The sequence below is a fragment of the Sceloporus occidentalis genome, unplaced genomic scaffold (genome assembly GCF_023333645.1).
Source record: "Sceloporus occidentalis isolate IW3139 unplaced genomic scaffold, rSceOcc1.0.p SCAF_27, whole genome shotgun sequence".
Classification (NCBI taxonomy): Eukaryota; Metazoa; Chordata; class Lepidosauria; order Squamata; family Phrynosomatidae; genus Sceloporus; species Sceloporus occidentalis.
In genome coordinates this window covers 10,759,438-10,782,840 of record NW_028317007.1, presented here as the reverse complement: position 1 = coordinate 10,782,840, position 23,403 = coordinate 10,759,438, and the positions used below count along the sequence as shown (strand labels likewise).

Here is a 23,403-nt window from a genome sequence, read left to right as displayed (position 1 = left end):
TAATTATGTGCGCTTTGTTAAACAAATGGCAAACGGATGTGTTTTTAACACTGGATACATTTTATCTCACCTCATTCAGCAGCTGTTGCTTAGGAAGGTCTATACAGATGGCTTACATCCAGTTCAGTTTATCTGATAGAGATAAGTGTGTTTACATTTAAAACATTATTGATTCTTTTTTACTGTTATATATCCTTCCTTCCTTTTATTATAAAATCTTCATTGAAGAATTGTTCAGTAATTCTGTTTGTACTGGGAAAAAAGTCTATTGAATATCCCAACATCCTAACAATAACTGTATAAATGTTTATCAGTGTATTCTCAATTTATTCCTACGTGAATCCATGATATAGTCTCAGATTTCTTTTGTTGCATGGCTGACTATGGTATCAGGCAAGTAATAATGTGCAAAATTATTTTAGGGACACAAAGTAGCACCTAGCTTTACATTAAACTGGCATTTGTTCTCAGTGTACTGTATATTGAAAATACATAATATATTAATATTATAATATAATAATATCTCATAAGTTTAGGACTGTCTACATGATTACTGCTGTTGAAAGGGAAAGGACAGGTGCATGCTGGGATCTCTCAGTTTCAGCCAAGAAGCTTAACATTAACAAATCTTTTTCTGGAAATACCTTTAAAACTACTATTATACTCATGCATGTGCTCATCCTTCCACATCTCTTTTACTTACTGGCAAAAACATGCGGCAAACGTAACCTCTTTTTAACCCCTTATGAACCAGGCCATTTTACACTACAGGACCTGAGCAATTTTCATGTTTTGCTATGTCAACCATTATTTCCTTCTTTTTCCTTTAGTGTACCCACACACATTATGAATACAATTTTAAAAAGTAGGATTAAAAAGAAAAAATCATAATTTTACAAGTATATAAATTATACACTGCAAGTATAAATAGGAAAAAATACCTCAAATATATTTGTCACCTTGTTTATAATTTTCATTTATTTTAAGTTAACCTCTCACTAGAGATGAAAAGGTCTTGAAAAAAATGAAAAATTGGGAAAAAAACATTTTTTCCGTTTTTTTCTCCAAAGCCATTCTTTTTATTTTTTCCGGAAAAATGTAAATGATGTACCTCCCAGCACTCTTTATTCTATTCATAATGGATATTTTTCTGCTCCTTTCATCTTAGCTGCCGCATCTATTTCCAATGCCTCCTCACTCAGTGTTATTAATACCTTATTATTTTTATTCCTGTTTGCACCTATAAATGACCCATTTCTGTTCAGACTGTAAATTCTTTAGGGCAGGGACCTATACCACCTTTGATTGAATACCATTTGTGCTTATGACATCAGACATATTTCATGTACACTGGCTTTAGGGTTTACTACATCAGAATTTGCTAACTATAATTCCTATTCCTTTTTTACTCCTGAGAAAAAGTGGATGTTAACAGAAGATGTGTGTGTGCGTGTAGAGCAGTGGTGAATATAATTTAAGGTAAAGTAAATCACAGATGTGAGACTAAAATATTTGTCAGTCTATGTTGCTTATTCATTTGTATGACAAAAAACTACCCTTTTTTAGCATATCATCTCATATTATAAAAAATCCTATTTGACCATCATATAATGACAAACCTAAAAAAATAGTAACTGTTTAGCATTGGAATAATATGAACCTTTGATGTAGAAGAGAAAACCCCTATATGTACGTAGAATAAAATTATTCTCGCCTGTTTATGTTTATCACAAAAGGTCTAAGCTTATGACTAAATCATCATTCTCAGATTTTTGTTTTCATTGAGGTATACAGTATCTCTAAGTGAAATCTTTTTTTGCCAGGATCAAGTAAATTCACCACTAATGTTACAATATCATGTTTTGAAAATAATTATGGCCTATAGACTGATGGCTGAAATATCTCAACGTTCCCTTTTCTTATTTAATTATTTGGGGTTTGCTTGAAGATGGGAATTAACAGAAATGTGTGTCATTAATCACTTTCTGCTGAGACATTTTATGAAATGTCACGATTGTTACACACTCTAGTTGCACAACTATCGGAAACCATATCATAACAAAGTAATCTTATGTACTAAAGACTAAACTTCTGTGCACTCTATATTACTCCTCATAAGTGGGAAACCAAGGGCCTGTACAGAATTGTTGATGTGCTACATGAAATTGACCTTGTAACATGTGACTAACAGGAAGGTATAATAGATCTAGATTAGCATATCTGGGTGCCCCAGTGGGGTAATGGATGATCTGCACTACCACTGGCCACATAGCAGTAGCTGCACTGCACAGGATTACTGTATCCAGAGGGTAGCTTTGCATTACAAGTGTAGGGGCATAGTAACAATGGTTAGTCTTGTTAGGATGTGATTACAATAAAAAATACATTTAAGTGAGTCCTTATAGAGATGAACATTAAGAGGAAAATGTAATTCCATATTGTGACAAACCCTGTAGAGACGGATGGTCTTAGGCTTGAACAAGTAAGAATCTCTTTTATTGTACACCAGACACCAACTTTACACCTGAGACCATCTTGAAAAGAACAATACATAAATACATTAGCTTAAACACTTTAACTGGCACCAATCAGGAGAGAGCTAGAACAGGGAGCAACCAATCACAGTGCAGGGGGTGTGGTCAGGGGCGGCCCACATCCCATTACCTTAGGGACCAATCAAAAGAGGAGCTACCCTCCCTACCATATATGGATATCCCGGGTGTGGCTGTAGCAACCAATAGGGAAGGTGCCTACCTAGCAGACCCCTACAACCTTGCCACAGATGCTCCTGTGACACACATATATATCAAAATCATAAACCTAAAAGGGCTTTGAGTCCTAACCTGCCTCACCCTTGACCAGACTATGTCAGTGCTGCTACTCCCTACCAACTTTTTGTGGCTGTGAATTCTATACATTTGTGACCATGGATCAAATCAAATTTTAGACAAAACATAGCTGCTCTCTGATCCAGACAATTCAGAACTAGGCAACACAAAATGATTTACTTTTTTGTGAACATACAAAGAGAAGGAACCATTTGAAACAAAACACTTGCTGTTGGTTGAATCTCTCAACAGCCCTCAACCCCAACTGCTTCATTTTACTTCAGAACTATAAGGTCTTTCAAATGACTACTTTTTTTAGTAAACAATCTAAACAATCTTTTTCATTGTTTTCTAAGTATTTCCTGTCTAAATTATACTAATAATTATTATCACTGTTTATTCCAAATTTTTAAATTACTGAAAACTAACTGAAACAAAGCATGTTCCAATCTTAAAAATGAGTATCTACTTTTTTATAGGAAAACTTTTTACTCTCAGATGTTGAACTTTTCTTTTTGAGAAAGCTAATATGATCCCTATCAGTTCAACTTAAATTACCGGGTCCTGGATAAACGGATTATAGGTTTACATCAAAGTGATTTATATAACGAATTTTGGATTAAATTTTTTTGTCATTTGTCGGCCTAATGAGATTACAGCGCTGATTTCAGTAAATCAACATTTTCAGATGTTATTAGTAGAATGTACTATCTCATCATCAAACACTTTAAAACACTAATTTATTTGGATCATGAAATGCTTTGGTTCCCTCATAATTAAACGAATTGCTGCTTGGTATAAATGACACTTCTCTCTAATGCTTTATCCTCTTACCCTCACAGGTGCACTTAAAGTGTCTCAATTTCCTTTTATTACTTCAATGTTTACAGTGAGTGTGTAATTAAATTCTTATGCACATCTCTACATATTATATTTTCAAAGCTAAAGAAAAAAAGAAAGATTTAGTTAATTAGATCTTAAACAGACATTAAACTAAAGAAAGCTTGTGGATGTTGAACTTTACGGTTGATTTCAAAGAAACACTCAATCCATTTTTTTTGTTTCTTTAATTTCATTTTCAAAATGACTGACATCCCTCCCACACAATCAAAATGTTCTGTAACACAGTACTTTTCCAATTATTCAAAATTAGTTATTGTAAGTAGCACCATTTCGTTAAATTTAAAGTCCCATAACTGTGATTTAAGAGGTTAAAATTAGGACCTATAGTGTCTACCAGTATACTACAAAGAGCTGTTAAGTTCTTATTCTGTGTATTAACAATTCTAGCTTATGGTTGGCTACAAATAATAATAGTATAATCAATACCAGTAAAGCATCAGTTACCTCTAAAATTGTATTCTCTGTGCTAAAAAAAATGCTGTAAAAATATGTTTTGACTTACGATTGATACATTTACTGATGTATACAATTTATAAATATTTAGATGATCTTCCTAATTTATATGTTATATTTTGTTAAAAATATAGATTAAAATTGACAAAAACACAAACTTTGTATACAGTTACTAAACTGTGACTAAAATAGCCTTACACAAAAATGTGCTTTTTTGAAGGCTTAGTAAACATGCTCAGTTGCCACTGTGCCCCATGATACGCCTTTTAACCCTCTATATGCCACTGTGCCCCATGATATGCCTTTTGACCCCATATGTGCCACTCTGCTTCCAGAATTGCCTTATACTCCTATATGCCACTCTGGCATTTAGGGAGTTAAAAGGCATATTATAGGGCAGAGTGGCACATAGGGAGGTATAAGGCATTTCAGGAGGCAGAGTGGCGTATAGGGGATTAAAAGGCATTTATGGAGGCAGAGTGGCATTGAGCGGAAGTTGTCTACGCAAATCACGTAGAGCTCTACACGCCACCCAGAGTAAGCACCGGCTACTCAGAAGCACCGGTAAGTTGGGGGGGAGGATCCAGGTCCCCTGCATCTGAGTCCCCTGAGTAGAGCTTTACCCGATTCGCGTAGACAACTTCCACTGCAGTCATTCTGACCTCTGCTTCTCTAATGTATCTCGTTAGTCTGGTAGCTAGTGCTGTGAGCCCTTGTGTAGCAGTCTCTAGGCCTTCAGATAGAGATAGAAGGTAAGTCTTGTTTTTAATCGTCACCCCCTTCTGTAGTTTCTACCAACTGGCTAACTTCTATCCACCTTGCCATGATCTTGGCTTGTTTTTCATGGAGGGTATGTTCTCTTGTCCTTCATGAGTAATGTGTAAGCAAGCATTTCCAGGACTACAGCAGCTGTAGCATATGTCAGTTCATTAGTCTGAGCTATGGTAGCAGTAGTAAAGGCTGTAAGGCATCTATTGACATCTTCAAGCACACTAGGTGATGTCCTGCTCCACTAAGCCTTGGTAATCGCTTTCAAGGGTTGACTGTAGCTAGTTAATCCATGATCTCATGCCTCATCTCAGCTGCTGTTCTCTATAATAGCAGGGGTGGAAGTGAAGTTCCGGCTTCTGGTTTCAGGTGCACAAGCTGTTGTTCTTCTGGATAGAGGTATCTGCAGCCATTGTCACAGACCTCTACATAACTACTCATCCTTCACCGTCTGTGCACAGACCTCCACTTTCATTGCAGGCATAGCACACCAATGGCCCAAAAGTATGTCTGTTCCCAGGATTGCTACCACTGTTGTTCTTGATTAGCGACAATCTTGTGAAAACATCATACTTATCGTTTATTCTTCACAATAGTTTTCTCTAGCTTTGAAGCATTCTCACATCCCCTCCTACTGTGTTATGATTTACTTTCGCCTTCACAGTTGTTGTTTTTTGGACAAATTAAATATATCTTGTGTATAATAGCAGTTTTGTTCATTATCACTTAGATTCCTGCCAGTATTCCACTCAAAATAGAAAAAGGCTCCAGGCACTCAAGGGTTCCATCAGACAGATTTATTGAAGGAAACGGACAACAACGTTTCGACCTCACAATGAGGTCTTTATCCACTCAGGCTCTTTTTTCATGCTGAGGTGTCTGCAAAAAATAAACTCTTTTGTAATATCAGTTAACTGTATTATTGAAAGGACACCAATACAGGATTAAATGCTGAGTTACATTAACCACAAGTAAAACGCAAAAATAAAACCACACTATACATGCCCTTAAATTAATGAAAAATGTAATTTGAACAAATTAAAGTGACTTGCACGCATGCAGAAGATAAGTTCTCAGAGTGTGCCTATATGTTTGTTACAGAAAGATGCTATCACTCACATAGTTATCCTTTTCTGAAAAGGGGTTAAAATTTGCCCTTTTAAGTGAGCACGTTGGGGAGGCAGACTCAGAGGTAGGCTTTCCAGAAAAAGCTGTTCTCTCCAGTGTTCCCTCTAAGCTGTGCGCTTGTGCATTTTTAGAGAGCGCACACGTCCAAAAATTGTGCGCACAACAGTTTTTCCCAATAAAAAAAAAATATATATTTTTTTTATACTTTATGCGGTGCGGATATTGTGCGCACATAATTTTGGCTCTGGGAAAATTTTTGCACAAGAGAAATTTTCTGCGCACGCCACCTAAGAAAAATTAGATGGAACATTGGTTCTCTCTAACAGCCGGGAGAGCAGCTCATCCAGTGTGCAGGGGATCCGAAAGGAAGGAAAGCCCAGGCAGGTTGTGGTGGTAGGGGATTCAATAATCAGGAAAACAGACAGGGTAATCTGTAGCTCTGATCGCAGCAACCAAATGGTTTGCTGTCTCCCGAGTGCCCGGGTTCGGCATGTTGCGGACAGAGTGGATAGATTATTGGGAGGGGCTGGTGAGGATCCAGCTGTCTTGGTGCACATTGGCACCAATGGCATAGTAAGAGGAAGATGGAGTGTCCTAAAAGGTAATTTTAGGGACTTAGGTAGTAAGATTAAGAAAAGGACCTCCAAGGTAGTATTCTCAGAGATACTACCTGTGCCATGCGCTACACCAGAAAGGCAACGGGAGATTGGGCAGCTAAATGCATGGCTGAAGTCTTGGTGTAAGAAGGAGGGCTTTGGGTTTTTAGAGCACTGGGCTGATTTTGCTTTGGGGTACAATCTCTATAGTCGTGATGGATTGCACCTAAATGCAAGCGGGTCCAATGTGCTTGGGGAGAGAATGGCTAGACGGTTGGAGGAGATTTTAAACTAGGAATGGGGGGGGAATAAATACCGGGCTAGACAGTATAGAAAGGGAAGGCGATTTACTTAGTAACCAGGTAGGTGGATCTGGGGGCTTGGTCTATACAGATAATAGGGAGAAGCATATATTTTGCCCCCCAAAGCAAGGACAGAAAGCGATTGCAACATCGGTGTTAAATGACAAGCTAAAGGTCATGTCTACAAATGCCCGCAGTTTAGGGAATAAGATCCATGAACTTGTAACAGTTGTGGCAACTGAGAATGTTGATATAGTGGCTGTTACTGAGACATGGTATAATGAGAAAAATGACTGGGACATATCAATACCGGGGTACTCTTTATATAGAAAAGACAGAAAGGGGGAGGGGTGGCCCTATATGTGAAAAATAACATAAAATCTAACTTAATACAAGTTGGTGAGGAGAACTTAGAGTCGGTTTGGGTTACAGTACAATTTGGCAAAAGTAAAGTAACTCGCATAGGTGTGATTTATAGACCCCCAGGAGAAGTAGAAGAACTAGATAATCTACTGGTGGAGGAAATAGCTAGAATGACAGTGAAAGGGGATGTTATAATCATGGGTGACTTTAATCTCCCTGATGTAAACTGGAAAACGAAAGTAGCTGGTTGTACCAGGAGTGCGAATATTCTAAACTCCTTACTGGGATTATCTTTAAAACAGGTAGTTGAGGAACCAACTCGTAAGGAGGAGTCATTATCAGACTGGCACAATTTAAATGGCGTTCAGGAGAAATGGGATTTTGTAAAAGCTGTTTTATTGAAGATAACAGAAAATTGTATTAAGCTGGTCAGTAAGAGTAAAAAATTAAGGAAACCGCTGTGGTACTCTGCAGAAGTGGCCAAAATCGTGAGAGACAAGAAGTTAGCCTTTAGTAGATACAAAAATACCCAAAGTGAGGAAGATAGACAGATCTATAAAATTAGGTAGAAAGAGGCAAAGAAAGTTATAAGAGCAGCCAAATCACATGCAGAAGAATGAATTGCCCTCTCAGTAAAAAATGGAGATAAAACATTTTTTAGATATATAAATGAGAAAAGGAAAGTTAAACAAGGATTAGTTAGACTAAAAACAAAAGGAATATATGTAGAAGAGGATAAAGGTTTAGCTGACTGCCTCAATGAATATTTCTGTTCAGTTTTTACAGATGAAAATGATGGAATGGGAAAAAAGACTGAATCATTTGAAATATGTGAGTTTATCGAGGCGGAGGTTCTACTTCAGTTGTCTAAGGTAAAGACAAATAAGTCGATGGGGCCTGATGGGATACACCCCAAGTTAATAAAAGAGCTTGGGGGTGTACTAGCAAAACCGTTAACTGATATATTTAACGAATCATTGGTAATGGGAGTTGTCCCTGGGGATTGGAAAGTAGTGAATGTTGTGCCCATTCACAAAAAAGGCAGTAGGGAGGAGTCGGGCAACTACAGGCCAGTTATTCTTACATCTGTAGTGGGTAAATTAATGGAAACTATGTTAAAGGAAAGGATTGTTGAACATCTGAAGTCACATGGGTTTGAAGATCAAAAACAACATGGGTTTTCCTCAGGAAGATCTTGCCAAATAAATCTTATTGATTTTTTTGATTGGGTGACTAAAGTAATTGATCAAGGTGGTGCAGTAGACATTGCGTATCTGGATTTCAGTAAGGCCTTTGACACTGTCCCACATAGAAGACTTATAAATAAACTGCAATCTCTGGGTTTAGATCCCAATGTTGTTGAATGGATTAATGAGTGGCTGAGTGACAGACAACAGAGGGTTGTAGTGAATGGCGTATATTCAGAACAAGGTCTTGTTACCAGTGGGATACCTCAGGGATCTGTACTTGGTTTTTTTTTTAAATTTAAAGTTTTTATTAAGTTTTTCATTTTCAATTTCGTCGAGTCAAGGATGTAGGACAATATACACATGAAATATCAATAGTAGCATCGATATTACAGCAAATAAAATAATGTAATACAAGGGCAATGCTCACAATGAAGAGTCATAGGTGGTAAGTATGCATAAATGCACAATAGTAGCAAAAGAATAACCCCATCAGTATCACGAGACTCGACTAAGGAGCCATACGGCTAAAGGAGCTTAACCAGGAGAACAGATAGCATAATAAAAAAAAAAGGGGAAACTAAAACAAAATAGTGCTCTAGTGTAGTGTTGCAGTGTCATGACCAAAGTAAGACAAGCCATCAGGAGAACCATATGACTATATAATACATAAGAAAGGAAAGACCGGGCGCGATTCCCCTGCCACAGCGGGGAAAGCTGGAGTTGTGTCCAGGGTGCCCATATTTTATCAAATAATGGCTTCCGTTGATCATTCTGAAATGACAATTTCTCTAGAAGATGTGTTTGTTCCAGATGATGTAATATATCAACGAGCTTCGGGAGAGTAGCCGAATTACGAGCTATCATCAATTTTAAAGTTAAAAAGAAATGAATCACCAGCTTCCTAACACAAGCAGGGATGTCATCTGGAAACATGTGGAGTAACACTAGTTGTGATGTAAAGGGGAGGTGTATGTGTAGTGTGGATTCTAAAAGATGTAGCAATCTTTTCCAAAGTTGAGAAACGGAGGGACATAGCCACCAGACATGAAGCATGGTGCCCCTGTCTGGGCAACCCCGCCAGCATAAAGGCGAGCAGGACGGAAACATATGGGACAGTCTAGCTGGGGTGAGGTACCACCTACAAATTATTTTCTTTTGTAGCTCAATATGGTTACTGCAGTGTGATACACCCCGCATTGCCTCCTCCGAATCAAGCCACATCTCAAGAGGAAAGGTGACATCCAACTCACGTTCCCATGCTATCATGTGTGGTAATTTGCTTTCCCACAGATGGGTTAGGAGCGAACTATAGCAAATAGAGATCATACCTCGGGGGGGGGGGGATTTTGGAACATAATTGAACGATTGGATCAGATGAGAAAACATCAATGGTTAACGAGGACGTTTGAGATTGCAACAGATGCCTGACCTGTAGAAATTTGTAAAACTCGGAGGAGGGCAGCGCGTAAGTAGAACTAAGATCTAAAAAGGTCCGGAAAGATCTCTTGTCAAAAAGATCTCCCACTTTGAAGGAATGGGCAGCATACCAACGGGATAGGTTCAAATGTGGGATTAATAACTCACGGGAGGAGAGTGGAGTGGCTTTAGTGATGTGCAATAAAGCCGAATTACGTTTAGCCAGGTGGGACCAAATTTGAAGTGTACATAATGTAGTGGGAGGGAGTGATGGAAGTCTCGGACGATAAGGAGGAGGCAACCATAAAATCTGGGCAACCTAGTACGGATAGACATAGGTATTTTCAAGGGTCACCCATTAAAGCAAGTTACCCTGGTAGTGAAATAGAGTTGTTTGTGCCAAAATAGTTGCATGATAATAAGATAGAATGTCAGGTGCTCCCAGACCCCCCTTGAACCTGGGAGAGTAGAATGCCTGCTTGGAGATACGTGAATGACCCTTAAAATTAATGAAAGAATTCAGAACTACTTGCATTTGAGGTAAAAATTTACGAGGGACAACGGTCGGGACTGCTCTAAAGGTGTAGAGAAGCCGTGGAAGAAGCATCATTTTAACAGAAGATATGCGCCCTAACCAGGATAAGTCAAAGGAGCGCCACCGATCGAGGTCTTGTAGAGTCTGCTTCCAAACTGAGCAAATGTTAAATTAATTAATCTTAGATAACAGGCGAAGAAGTTTAATTCCCAAGTATAGGAGATAATCTCTCCTCCAATCAAAGGCATAGGAATCGCGGAGCAGATGTAACATCGGACCAGGTAAATTTAGAGATAGTGCTTGTGTTTTGTGTACATTAATTTTGTGATATGAGACCTGGGCATATCGCTGGAATTGGGAGAGCAACGCTGGTAAGGAAGTTAAAGGATGAGTGATGGAAGCCAAAACGTCGTCTGCAAAGAGACCCAACTTGACATCTACACCGCTCGAAGTAGGGAATCCTGTGATCGACGGGTCCGAACGAATACGTTGTGCTAGGGGCTCTAGAGCCAATATGTATAGTAGGGGAGAAAGTGGACAGCCCTGTCGCGTCCCGTTAGAGATATGGAATGGGGAAGAAATGAATCCAGAAAAGGAAACGGAGGCAGAGGGGGAAGAGTATAGCGCCATTATTGACCTAATCAGGGAGGGTGGAAAAGCAAACTTAGAGAGGACGGATGTCAGGAAGGACCAGTGGAGGCGATCAAACGCTTTTTCTGCGTCAAAAGATATTAAAACCGACTGAGCTTTATTGTTGGAGGCTTCCCACAAAACATTAAGAAATTTGCGTGTGTTATCATTGGCTTGTCTATTCTTCACGAATCCCACTTGGTCAGAATGTAAGAGAGAGGGAAGAAGCAGAGAGAGTCTGTTAGCTATAATTTTTGCATATAATTTGACATCGTTGTTTAAAAGTGAAATGGGCCGAAAATGTTCACATCTATCTGTAGGTTTCCCAGGCTTAGGGATCGTAACAACATGGGCATATAAATTTTCAGACGGCATGTGACCAGTGGACATGAAGGAACGAAATAAAGAGAAGATGAGGGCCCAGCACTGGAAAAAAAGTCTTATAATAGAAACTTGTCAAACCGTCAGGACCGGGAGTGGAATTCTTTTTTAATTGAGTAATCGTGGATTGGATTTCATCTAGTTCCAAAGGGGCTTCTAATTGTGCGACCATCTCTTCCGTGAGAGTAGGTAGAGCCACAGAATCGAGATAGGTTGTGATAGAATCTATCGTGGGTTGAGAAGTTGAGGAATCAGTATGGAGGTTATAGAGCGAGTAATAAGATGCAAATCTATCAGCAATGCGGGAGGGATCTGTACTTGGACCCATTCTCTTTAATATTTTTATTAGTGATATTTATTAGTGATATTGCAGATGGACTTGATGGAAAGGTATGTTTATTTCCTGATGACACAAAAATTTGCAACAGGGTTGATGTTCCTGGAGGAAGAAGCAAAATGGCAAACGATCTAGGAAAACTGGAAAAGTGGTCAGAGCTGTGGCAATTGGCATTTAATGTAGATAAATGCAAAGTAATGCACCTGGGGCATAAAAACCCAAGGGCAGAGTATAGAATATTTGGTACTGTCCTAACCTCAACGTGTGAGGAAAGGGATTTAGGGGTAATTATTTCTGGTAGGCAGACAATGCAGTAGAGCAGCAGGTAATGCTAGCAGAATGCTTGGTTGTATAGCGAGAGGTATTAGCAGTAGAAAGAGGGAAGCGCTCATGCCGTTGTACAGATCACTGGTGAGACCTCACTTGGAGTATTGTGTACAGTACTGGAGACCGTATCTCCAGAAGGATATAGAAATGTTGGAGAAAGTGCAGAGAAGGGCTACTAAAATGGTTTATGGATTACAAGATAAACCTTACCAGGACAGGTTAAAGGATCTTAACCTATATAGCCTGGAAAAAAGACGTGACAGGGGGGATATGATAGAAACATTTAAATACTTAAAGGGAATCAACAAGGTAAAGGAAGATAGTTTATTTAAAAGGAGAAATACTACCACAACAAGAGGACACAAGCATAAACTAGAGGGGCAAAGGTTTAATGGTAACATCAGAAAATATTACTTTACGGAAAGGGTAGTGGACGCATGGAATAGCCTCCCAGCAGAAGTGGTAGATGTTGTCACTGTTTCGCTGGACTATTAAGGAAGGTCGTCCCCGCAGAAGTTCTTCTGCCCAAACTACCGCTACTGAGAGGGAAGTTCCCGGCAGCAGCAGTCCAGGACTTAGACGATCCCAACAGTGGACAACCTCCCACCAGCTGGAGATAGGTTCTGAGTGGCAGCAGCTGCGGCAAGGCGCAGCACGAGACAGGAGCACAAGCGGGTAGTCAGCAGAGCCAGGGGTCAGATACACAGAGTGGGTAGTCAGCCGAGCCAAGGGTCAGATACACGGAGCGGGTAGTCAGCCAAGCCAGTGGTCAGATTCACGGAGCGGGTAGTCAGCCAAGCCAGTGGTCAGATTCACGGAGCAGGTAGTCAGCCAAGCCAGTGGTCAGATGCACGGAGCGGATAGTCGGACGAGCCAGGGGTCAAAACCAGAAGTCACAAGCGAAGGTACCAAATCGTAGTGCAAGGGAGAATCAGGCAAGCCAAAGGTCAAAACAGGAAACTAGATAGCACGATCCCTATACACAAAACTGTAAGACCACAACAGGGTGCTAGTGAAAGGCACAGCCGGCTTTTAAAACTGGCGCCATTCCACAAGCCCCTCCCGGACCAGAACCAAAACCATGCCCCCCAGCCGTCCATCACTTCTCCTGCAACGTGCAGCGTGCCCGGGAGGCGGACCGACGACCGGAGGACGGGTAAGTACACAAGCCCCGGGAACTGGTGTTCCCGGAGCTGAATCTCCCCCGTGTCACAATACCTCGGGTGGCGGATCGTCCGCTGCCCGGGGAGATGTTCTCCCGGGACCCGCGGACAACCCTTCGCCCGCTACTAATCCCTGTGCCGTTCGAGAACTGCGGCCAGTCCTCCTCCCGGCGGCGTCCGGAGCCGGGATGGTGACAGATGTTAATACAGTAAAGTCATTTAAGCAAGCATGGGATAGGCATAAGGCCAAGCTAGATATCGGATAAGGGCAAGTACTAAAGGAAAGTACTCAGAGGTTGGGCAGACTGGATGGGCCTACTGGTTCGTATCTGCCGTCATTTTCTATGTTTCTATACATCTTATGCATCTTGTAAAATTACCAGATTTATGCATTCGTATGGATCAAAATACCTACAGGTATAAATATATATTTATCTATATTGTGACAAACCCTGTAGCATGAGGGCCATAAATGTCACCGTCCTCTAGGGCAATCAGGCTCAGGAACACTGACTTGTGGCAAACAGTGTTTTTTCCCACCTGCTCAAATGAAATACCTGAAAACAAAATCATAAAAAAAACAACAATCTCACAATTGGAGCCCTCTCTAGCTATACTATGCTAGCCAGACTGACCAGCCTAAACACCGACTAACTAGACCTCCCAGCCAGACAACATACAAAGGTCCAGGCAAGTTTTCCCTGATTTGGTTTAGGCAGGGCCAGCCCTACCATGGAGCAGAGTGGGGCAATTGCTCCAGGCGGCACTTTTTTTTTTTTTAAAGCGGAAGAGAGAGAGGGCGCCGAGTGGTTTTCGCTTACCAAGTTGTCAGTACCCACTCGGCACCCCCCTCTTTCTCCTCTGCGAGCCTCTAGCTCGGTCTCAGTGCCGGCTTGTAATGCTGAGCGCCGGAAGATGACATCACCGAGACCGAGCAGGAAGACTCGCCGCACAACTGCTGAAAGGTAAGTACAAAGGGGGGGGTAGGGTAGATAATAGGGAGGGAGGGAGAGGAAGGGTAGATAATAGGGAGGGAGAGGAAGGGTAGATAATGGGGGGGGCAGAGGAAGGGTATATAATGGCGGGGGCGGCATTTTAAACTTCACCCCAGGCATTATGCCTTGGGACGGTCCTGGGTTTAGGGATAGTCTTCTTCAGGGCCTTACCCTGTGAGCACAGAGGAACTTCCTCTTCTCACAACATTCTCCCTGATCATCAGACTCAGGGTTTTTTTTTAAGGAGGGAGATAATGTGGGTATGTATGGGGGCTAGAGTGGGTGTTTGTATGTGCATGTTTTAGTAATGAGGGGGGGTCATAAAAAATACTCACCCAGGTGCCACTAACCCTAGGCACACCCCTCAAAATAACACTTTAAACTCTACAAAAGCTCTACTTACTTCTTATGATTAACTTACCTGTAACTTCAATGACAACGATTGTAAATTCCTTTTCAATTCATCATGTCTTAACTCCCATTTATTTTTCAGTATCTCAGTCATAAAGGCATATGTATTATTATAACTCAAATCGAGTGCTTTAGCAGCTACAATAAAACCAAGGTCAACTATGGTAGAATAAATGAAATAAGACAATCTTTTCCTCCTTTATCTATACTAAATCATATCCCTGTCACTGTACTTTACATAGTTGTCAATGCTGCTACAGGGTCATTTTTTGTACCTCAACTATGTCTTTATCGGATATATCTGTATCCCTTGAGTTCTGATGTATTTTTAAAATGTATCTCAATTAATGTGCAGAGACTAATATATATATCACTGTTTTGCTTTCAGTTCTTTGTTCATTGAACACTTACATAGCAGATTTCTTTATAGACGATTTATATATTTTATTGGGTAAAGTGCCATACAATTATTGTTTCAGCTACATTACGAAGGAGTCTTTTAAAAATATAATTTTGAAAGAAGTTTTTTGACAACTTTCTTTCCTTATTCAACACTATAATGAATATAAAAAGTAGTGAGTGTTCAGGGAGTATGGTGTGGTTCAAAAGGCATATTGCAACAAACTAAATAAAACTCAACATCTCACATCTGAGAACTAATAAAACCAAGACCGTACAAAAGTAAAATATGGGAGTTAAAGCAATTAAATGTTTGACAATTTCATTTACATGATTATATAAATTTGAGGTTTAGTAGGGATTCCTAGTGGATTAGCTACACTAATTGTTTAATTAAAGTAATGTGACCTGTGTGGTTGTTTTTCTTGTGTAATACAGAATAACATTTGGACCTCACACATACCTGGGAACTTTCACGATAACCTAAAACTGAAAACATTAACTTAAAAGGTTTTCTCTGAACTATCAAGTAACATGGAATTGCTGCCATGTGAAATAGCGGGACCACCTGCTGTAGAGGGACCTATGCAATATTAGGCAGGTGGTCATAATGTTATGGCTAATTGCCGTATCTGTGTTATCGCATCCATCATTCTACAAGTCTGTCAGTCATGGTGTGGTTTCCACTACAGTAAGGATGACTACATACAGGGACGCCCCTAGAATATTTGGCACCCAGGGTGGATCCTGTATGTGGCACCCCCACAAAAAAAATGTTGCCAAGAATATTTATTTCAAAGTCTGTAAACTGTTTGTTAACTGGAAAAAAAATAGAAATCTGAATAAATAAATTATTGATTCATTAATAAATTAAGAAAGTTAAAATAAATAACATTTACTGAACAGATATGGTACAGCATAATTCCTATCACTATATAATGAGCCAGACATTGATGGTGTTACAGCGTAACTTCTATCACTATACACTAAGCCAGACATTGGCGTGGTAGGCCTCTTTCCCTAAAACTGCCTGTGCCACTGCTGCCCCTTTAGCAGCCTGCATGTGCAGCCTCTGCCCCTGAAACAGCCTGCATGTGCCAACTCTGCCACTGAAATAACCTACCTGCTCCAACTTAGACCCTTTAGCAACCTGCCTGTACCACATCTGCCCCTAAAGAAGCCCACACGTGCCACCTCTGGCCCCTGAAGCAGCCCACCTGTGCCATCCCTACCCGGAGACAACCTGCTTGTGCCACCTCCGCCCCATTAGCAGCCTGCCTATGTCACCTCTGCCTCCCCCAATCAGCCTGCCTATCCCATTTCTGCCCCTAAACACTCACTGACCCATTAATTCACCCAATTATTATTCCGCACCCACTTACCTCTCTTGCATTTTTCACTGGTCCAGGAGCCGGCATAGCATCACTTGGGCCGCGCAGACATCTATGCAGCCCGATGGTTGCGCCTTGTGTGAGGAAACTCTTTTCCTGCTCAAGTTAGGAGGCTGTCAGGCCACCGAGCACCTCCCTGACGAGTGGCACACGTGGTAGACCTCCCCCTGCCCCTCTTTAGGTATGGTTAATAACTACATACTAATTAGTAGACTAATATTACCCCAATAAAACCCCAATGATTTCAACTTTTAGCTGCCTTCAGTCTAGTCCATGATTTCAACATAAAAAATTAATAAATATATATATATACACACACTGGCCACTTTATTAGGTACACTTGTTCAATTGCTTGTTAACACAATTAGCTAATCAGCCAATCACATAGCAGCAACCTAATGCATTTAGGCATGTAGACGTGGTCAAGCCAACGCATGTAGACGTGGTCAAGACAAGAGCATCAGAATGGGGAAGAAAGGGGATTTATGTGACTTTGGACGTGGCATGGTTGTTGGCACCAGATGGGCTGGTCTGAGTATTTCAGAAACTGCTGATCTACTGGAATCTTCACAAACAACCATCTCTAGGGTTTACATGGAATGGTCCGAAAAAGAGAAAATATCCAGTGAGCGGCAGTTTTGTGGATCAAAATACCTTGTTGATGTCAGAAGAGAATGGGCAAACTGGTTTGAGATATCAGAAAGGCAATAAGTAGCCACTCGTTACAACTAAGGTATCCAATACCATCTGTGAACGCACAAAACGTCGAACCTTGAAGCAGATGGACTAAAGCAGACCACACTGCGTGCCACTCCTGTCAACTAAGAAGAAGAAACTGAGGCTACAATTCGCACAGACTCATCAAAATTGGACAATGGAAGACTGGAAGAACGTTTCCTGGTCTGATGAGTCTCCAGATGGCTGGGTCAGAATTTGGCATAAACAAGCTTGAAAGCATGGATCCATCCAGCCTTGTATCAATGTTTCAGGCTGGTGGTGGTGTAATGGTGTGGGGGACATTTTCTTACCATGCTTTGGGCCCCTTAGTACCAATTGAGCATTGTTTAAACGCGACAGCCTACCTGAGTATTGTTGCTGACCGTGTCCATCCCTTGATGACCACAGGGTACCCATCTTATGATGGCTATTTCCAGCAGGATAATGTACCATGTCACAAAGCTCACATCATCTCAAACTGGTTTCTTGAAAATGACAATGAGTTCACCGTGTCTCCACAATCACCAGATCTCAATCCAATAAAGCACCTTTGGGATGTGGCGGAACGCGAGAGTCGCATCATGGATCTGCACCAACTGCGTAACACCATCATGTCATAAAGTGGCATATATATATATATATATATATATATATATATACTGTTAATTTGGTAATATTCCCTGGGTGTGGCTTTGCAGATACTTAAAATATTGCTGTTTAAATATCAAAGGAAAGTAGGCTATAATTCAGTACACATTTATATACAAACTAGCCAGTCCTAGCACATTCCAGAAAATAAACTATATCCCCAGCATTCTAATCACACACACACGTCTTTTTGATGCTTTCCTATTTATTGGCTTACTAATCTACACAATCAAGTCTACTCATCGCTGACATGTTATTCTCTCTTGCAAAGGAGATGGCCCAGATTTGTTGGATTCTTCTATTTCTGGAGCACCCTAAAATCAATAGGTCTTCTTGCCAGTTTTGCCGAGTTTTTCGGCTAACACAATCAAGTCTAGTTATCGCTGACATATTATTCTCTCTTGTAGAGGAGACGGCCCAGATTTGATGGATTCTTCTATTTCTGGAGCACCCTAAAATTAATTGGTCTTCTTGCCAGCTTTGCCGAGTTTTTCGGCTAATTTTGGCCAGATTTTTTTAGCGGCCTTCATCTTCAGAGATTTAGATGCAGGTTTCTTCTCGTCGTTGAGGTGTTTAAAGATCCACTCGAGGTAGAACTGGGTCGAGGTGTAGACTCCAGGGTTTTGCTTCTGGCCACAGCCGGAGCCCCAGCTGGTTATACCAACCACAGCATAAAACTTAGTTTTGTGGTTTTTGCACATTAAAGGTCCACCACTGTCACCCTGCATGATTCAAAGAAAAGAAAACATTCCTTAATAAAGACTTTAAATAATTACCATTTCCCCGACTGTTCATCGGCACAGTATCATAAAACAAGTACTGCCCAGGATGTTGAAAACATTAATGCATCATCACTGAGTAAAAAAGACATGCAGGGGAAAATTGGCTTACCTGGCAGCTATCGATGCCTCCCTGTTCATATCCAGCACAGAGGTTGTAGTTACCCAAAGCTCCGTTATACCAGGTTGGGCGGTTGCAGCGTTCCACTGGAATCAGGTTCACAGGAGCTTCCTGGAGGATATCCGATGCTTCAGTAGCTGAAGATAAAAAAGAGTTATTAAATGCAGAGCTGGCCTCAGAAATCCTTGGATCAACAGGAACCTACAAATGGACTCCGTGCCCTCTACCACCCCATGTGCCTCCCACCACACTTACAATGGTGCCACCTGCTCCCAAAGTCCAGAAAGACACGAAATTCATGGAAAGGGAGAAAGTCTATAGATATGTACAAAATCTACGGATAAAGCTGTGCTTACATCCTTCCTCAATGACACCCCAGCCTGCGATGTAGCAGTCGTCCATTTTACTCAGAATCGCCTGTTTGGCAGGGAGACACGCTGGCTGAGTGTAGTCGTCAAATATGATGGGCTTGTTCATCTTAAGCAAGGCGATGTCATTGCTCTCCGTTTCAGGATCGTATTTCTCATGCTGAATCTTTTCTGTTATAGTTCGGATCTGAACCTTTGTCCCCATCTGTGATAGTTGGTTGGCGCCAAACACAAGTCTCCAGGAAAAATATTCACTGAATAAACCAAGGTACATTTTATTAGTTATCTTACTTTTTCAAGCATTAATAAACACCATATTAACCAGAACACATGCTGTGTTTGTTTTCTGTTATGTCATAAAGGAATGAGCCCCCGCAAGTCAGGGGTTTGTATATAAATAGTTGTATACTATGCAGATATTCAGGAAATAAGCAAATCCATGGTTTCTCCTAAAGAACAGATGACTAGGGTTCTGGTTATGGGATTTATGTTAAACGTTTCTATTACATGCTTAGTTAGTTGTATTGCAATACGCACTGGCCCCTGTCTCATAAACCGTACTAATTCTGCATTTTCTGCCATAAAACAATTAAGTTACTTACTTGCTGAGATTCTTAAAACAATGGGCAGCTGTCAGAACCCACAAAGGATTCAGGACGACACCTCCGCATAAATGAAAATACTCTTTGTCGATTTCCTCCTGGATACTCACTGTCCAGGGCCAGTTACCGGGCTCCGCATCCTTTCCCCCAACCACGCGGGAGCCACGGAAATCCTCCACTAGGGGTCTGTTTCCACAGACTGAAACGGAAAGGACAAGACATTTGAGAAACAGGAGATTTTGGTTTAAAGTAAAATAACACACAAAAAATAAATGTAAGTTACTCCATTATATTTTTTAAGAATAAAGTAAGATTGAATTTAGTGGTATTAACAGAATATTAATAATCCAGGATACACATTTTATTAAATATGTGAGATTTAAAACTATTTGACAGTTACACAACAACCTGTTTAAATTAGTACAAAGGATGAAAGGGGGGTTAAATATTGAATTATAATAGAATAAGCTATAAAACTACAAAACATTCATAAATTGCAATGTTAACGGTAACAATCTCTGCCTTAGATTTCCTTAAAGCTTCTGATGCCAAATTCTCTGTAATAAACTCACCTCCATGTTCAGAGCTCTCAGAAACACTGAAAAGAGCCCAAATTATAAATCCGATTAGGAACAGCTTCATGGTTAGTGCTGTGCACTAAAAAGCTGTCATTTTATGCACAGACTGCATAGAATATGTGTACCTGTGTGCAGGGGCGTAACTAGACGCCTCAGGGCCCGGGTGCGAGAATCTGTTAAGGGCCCCCCCACCCCCTCAAAAAAACATGATTTTTACCCAACAATTTTTTTTCAACTAATTCAACAAATTCAATTTACATATTGAATCATAATCAAAGAAAAAGGGGCGCATGTACAAAGGGCATAATCCAGGGGTGTCCAAGTTTTTTCTGCAGTGGGCCACTTCATCAGAATTGTATGCGTGCGCGGGCCGCACTCATTTTTCACTGTGACAAAAAATATGGCCTTTAATAAAATATGCAGATTAAAATAAAGTAAAATGACACAAAACCTTTACTCTTCCTCTCACTGATTTCTGGGCCTTGAAAGTTTTGCGACTACAAATTCAGGATTCCCTAGATTTATTCTAGGGATGAACTAAAATGAAAATTCTGGACCAAAACATTCAGGGTTCACTGAAAATGACCCCCACCTTTAAAAATAATAATAAAAACTCACATGTTTAATAAAAGTAGGTAACACACAATTGGACAAAATTAGCAATATGACTTGGCATGATAGGAGTGTGATTGCTGTTAGCCTAGGCAACCAGTAAATGCTGGTACCTAGGCATGATGGGACTGTGCTCGCTGTGATTGCTGTTAGCAATCACACTCCTATCATGCCAAGTCAGCCAGTACATGCTGGTACAGGGTGGCTGTAAGTGATGTGCAGACCCCATACTGCTGGCAGCATCACTACACAAAGGGGGCAGCTAGCTAGGTTTCAGCATGTACTGGCTGACTTGGCATGATAGGAGTGTGATTGCTAACAGTAGTCACAGTCCCATCATGCCTAGGTTCCAGCACTTACACATCCATCCAGTAAATGCTGGAACCTAGGCATGATGGGACTCTGATTGCTGTTAGCAATCACACTCCTATCATGCCAAGTCAGCCAATACACGCTGGTACAGGATGGCTGTAAGTGATGTGCAGACCCCATACTGCTGGCAGCATCAATACACAAGGGGGCAGCTAGCCAGGTTTCAGCATGTACTGGCTGACTTGGCATGATAGGAGTGTGATTGCTAACAGCAATCACAGTCCCATCATGCCTAGGTTCCAGCACTTACACATCCATCCAGTAAATGCTGGAACCTAGGCATTATGGGACTGCGATTGCTGTTAGCAATCACACTCCTATCATGCCAAGTCAGCCAGTACATGCTGGTACAGGGTGGCTGTAAGTGCAGACCCCATACTGCTGGCATTATCACTACACAAGGGGGGCAGCTGGCCAGGTTTCAGCATGTACTGGCTGACTTGGCATGATAGGAGTGTGATTGCTAACAGCAATCACAGTCCCATCATGCCTAGGTTCCAGCACTTACACATCCATGCTATCACACACACACACACACACACACACTCATTTATTCATATAATCATTAATTCACAGATTCATTCCCTCAATCACACACACTCATTCAAACACCCTCCCCACCCCCTTACCTGCACTGCAGCTCCCTCGATGCCGCTCACAGACTTCAGCAGGGGGCGCGGCCTCCCTCTGCCTTCTCTGCTAAAGCACAGAGGAAGTAGGAAGTCACGTGAACTCCGCTTCCTCCGTGCTGTCCAGAAGACCCTCCCACAAGTAAGTAGCAGGGCTTGAGGTGCGGCTCGTGTAAGATACGGTTGCCCTGGCTGCCGATTTTACGCGGGCTGCACCTCGAGGTCTCGCGGGCCGCATTTGGCCCGCGGGCCGCATGTTGGACGCCCCTGCCTTATTTAAAAAAAAAAAAAAAAAAAAAAGATTTCGGGCGGCCCCTTGGCTTGGGCCCCCCTGCCGCCGGGGCCCGGTTGCAGTCGCGACCCCTGCGACCCCGGTAGATCCGCCACTGCCTGTGTGTGTTATGACATTGTCAAGGCCTCTACGAGGTCACAAAATAATGAATCTCTGCCAATCACAGACACACATTAAGGATCAATGCAAGAAAAATGCAAGAAAAAAATGTGCTTCTTCTCTATCATTTAATAAAAACTATTAATTTGCTGCTTTCATAATACAAAAAGTGATCATTAAATTCAATTAAAGGAAGACATTGAAACGAGTACCCTGTGTTTGTTTATTCTATTTACCCTTATATATAAGTATTAAGCAATAGAGCATGGATCATGCAAGTTTGGGATCGCAGGAATGTTCCTGTTTTTAAAAGAAAAGCACATTTTGTCCATTAAAATAACAAGAAATGGATCAGAAATCCAGCGCAGACGCTGTTAATGTTGTAAAAGACTATTGTAGCTGGAAACAGCGGATTTGTAATGAAATATCTTCATAGGCGTACAGAGGCCATTTATCACTCCCATCACTCCTGTGTTCCAATGACTTGTTTAATCCAAGTTCAAAAAGGCAAATTTATTGTTAGAGAACCCTTTTGCAATCAAGTAACAACTAGAAACAAATTTTCAAACTGCTCAGTGAACTTTTTTTATACAGTTTAGTGTGTGTGTATATATTTATTTATAGATATATTTATATATACACATACACACACTTTAGCAAAATACGCGTACTCATACACACATTAACCTGCTGCTACAGGAAGAGATGCTCTGCAGGTAGGAGCTGTCAGTGTGTATACTGCTGTGTGAGTACGGATATATGTGAGGATATCTCTGTATGGATGCACATGTATGTCTGTGTATGCATGCATTTCTGTGTGTGTGCATGGATGTCATGTATTATTAGCTGGAATAGGAAGAGAAGCCCAATATGCAGGGCTGATGAGGAAGTCCAAGGCCAAACAGGCAGACAATTCTGGTCAGTAGGCAGGCAGCAAGAACAAAGGCAGAGTCAAAAGCGCAACACGCCGACATGAAAGCACTCAGGCTTTTAAAGGGATCTCAGGCATTACTCCTGCAGACCCGCCCCCCGTGAACGAACACGTTGAGGAGGGTGGTGCCGGAGCAGTA

At 41.1% G+C, this 23,403-nt stretch overlaps 1 protein-coding gene across 1 annotated transcript; it reads right to left on the bottom strand.

Annotated features, from left to right (window-relative positions):
* Nucleotides 1-18,339: 18,339 nt before the first annotated feature.
* On the bottom strand, nt 18,340-20,393 carry LOC149299934 (acrosin-like). Its single transcript, XM_089485873.1, has 5 exons — nt 20,324-20,393; nt 19,752-19,950; nt 19,138-19,403; nt 18,773-18,918; nt 18,340-18,603 (listed from the first exon to the last, which is right to left on the bottom strand). Exons 1-5 carry the CDS (start codon nt 20,391-20,393, stop codon nt 18,340-18,342), a joined length of 945 nt encoding a protein of 314 aa, XP_089341999.1.
* Nucleotides 20,394-23,403: the final 3,010 nt, after the last annotated feature.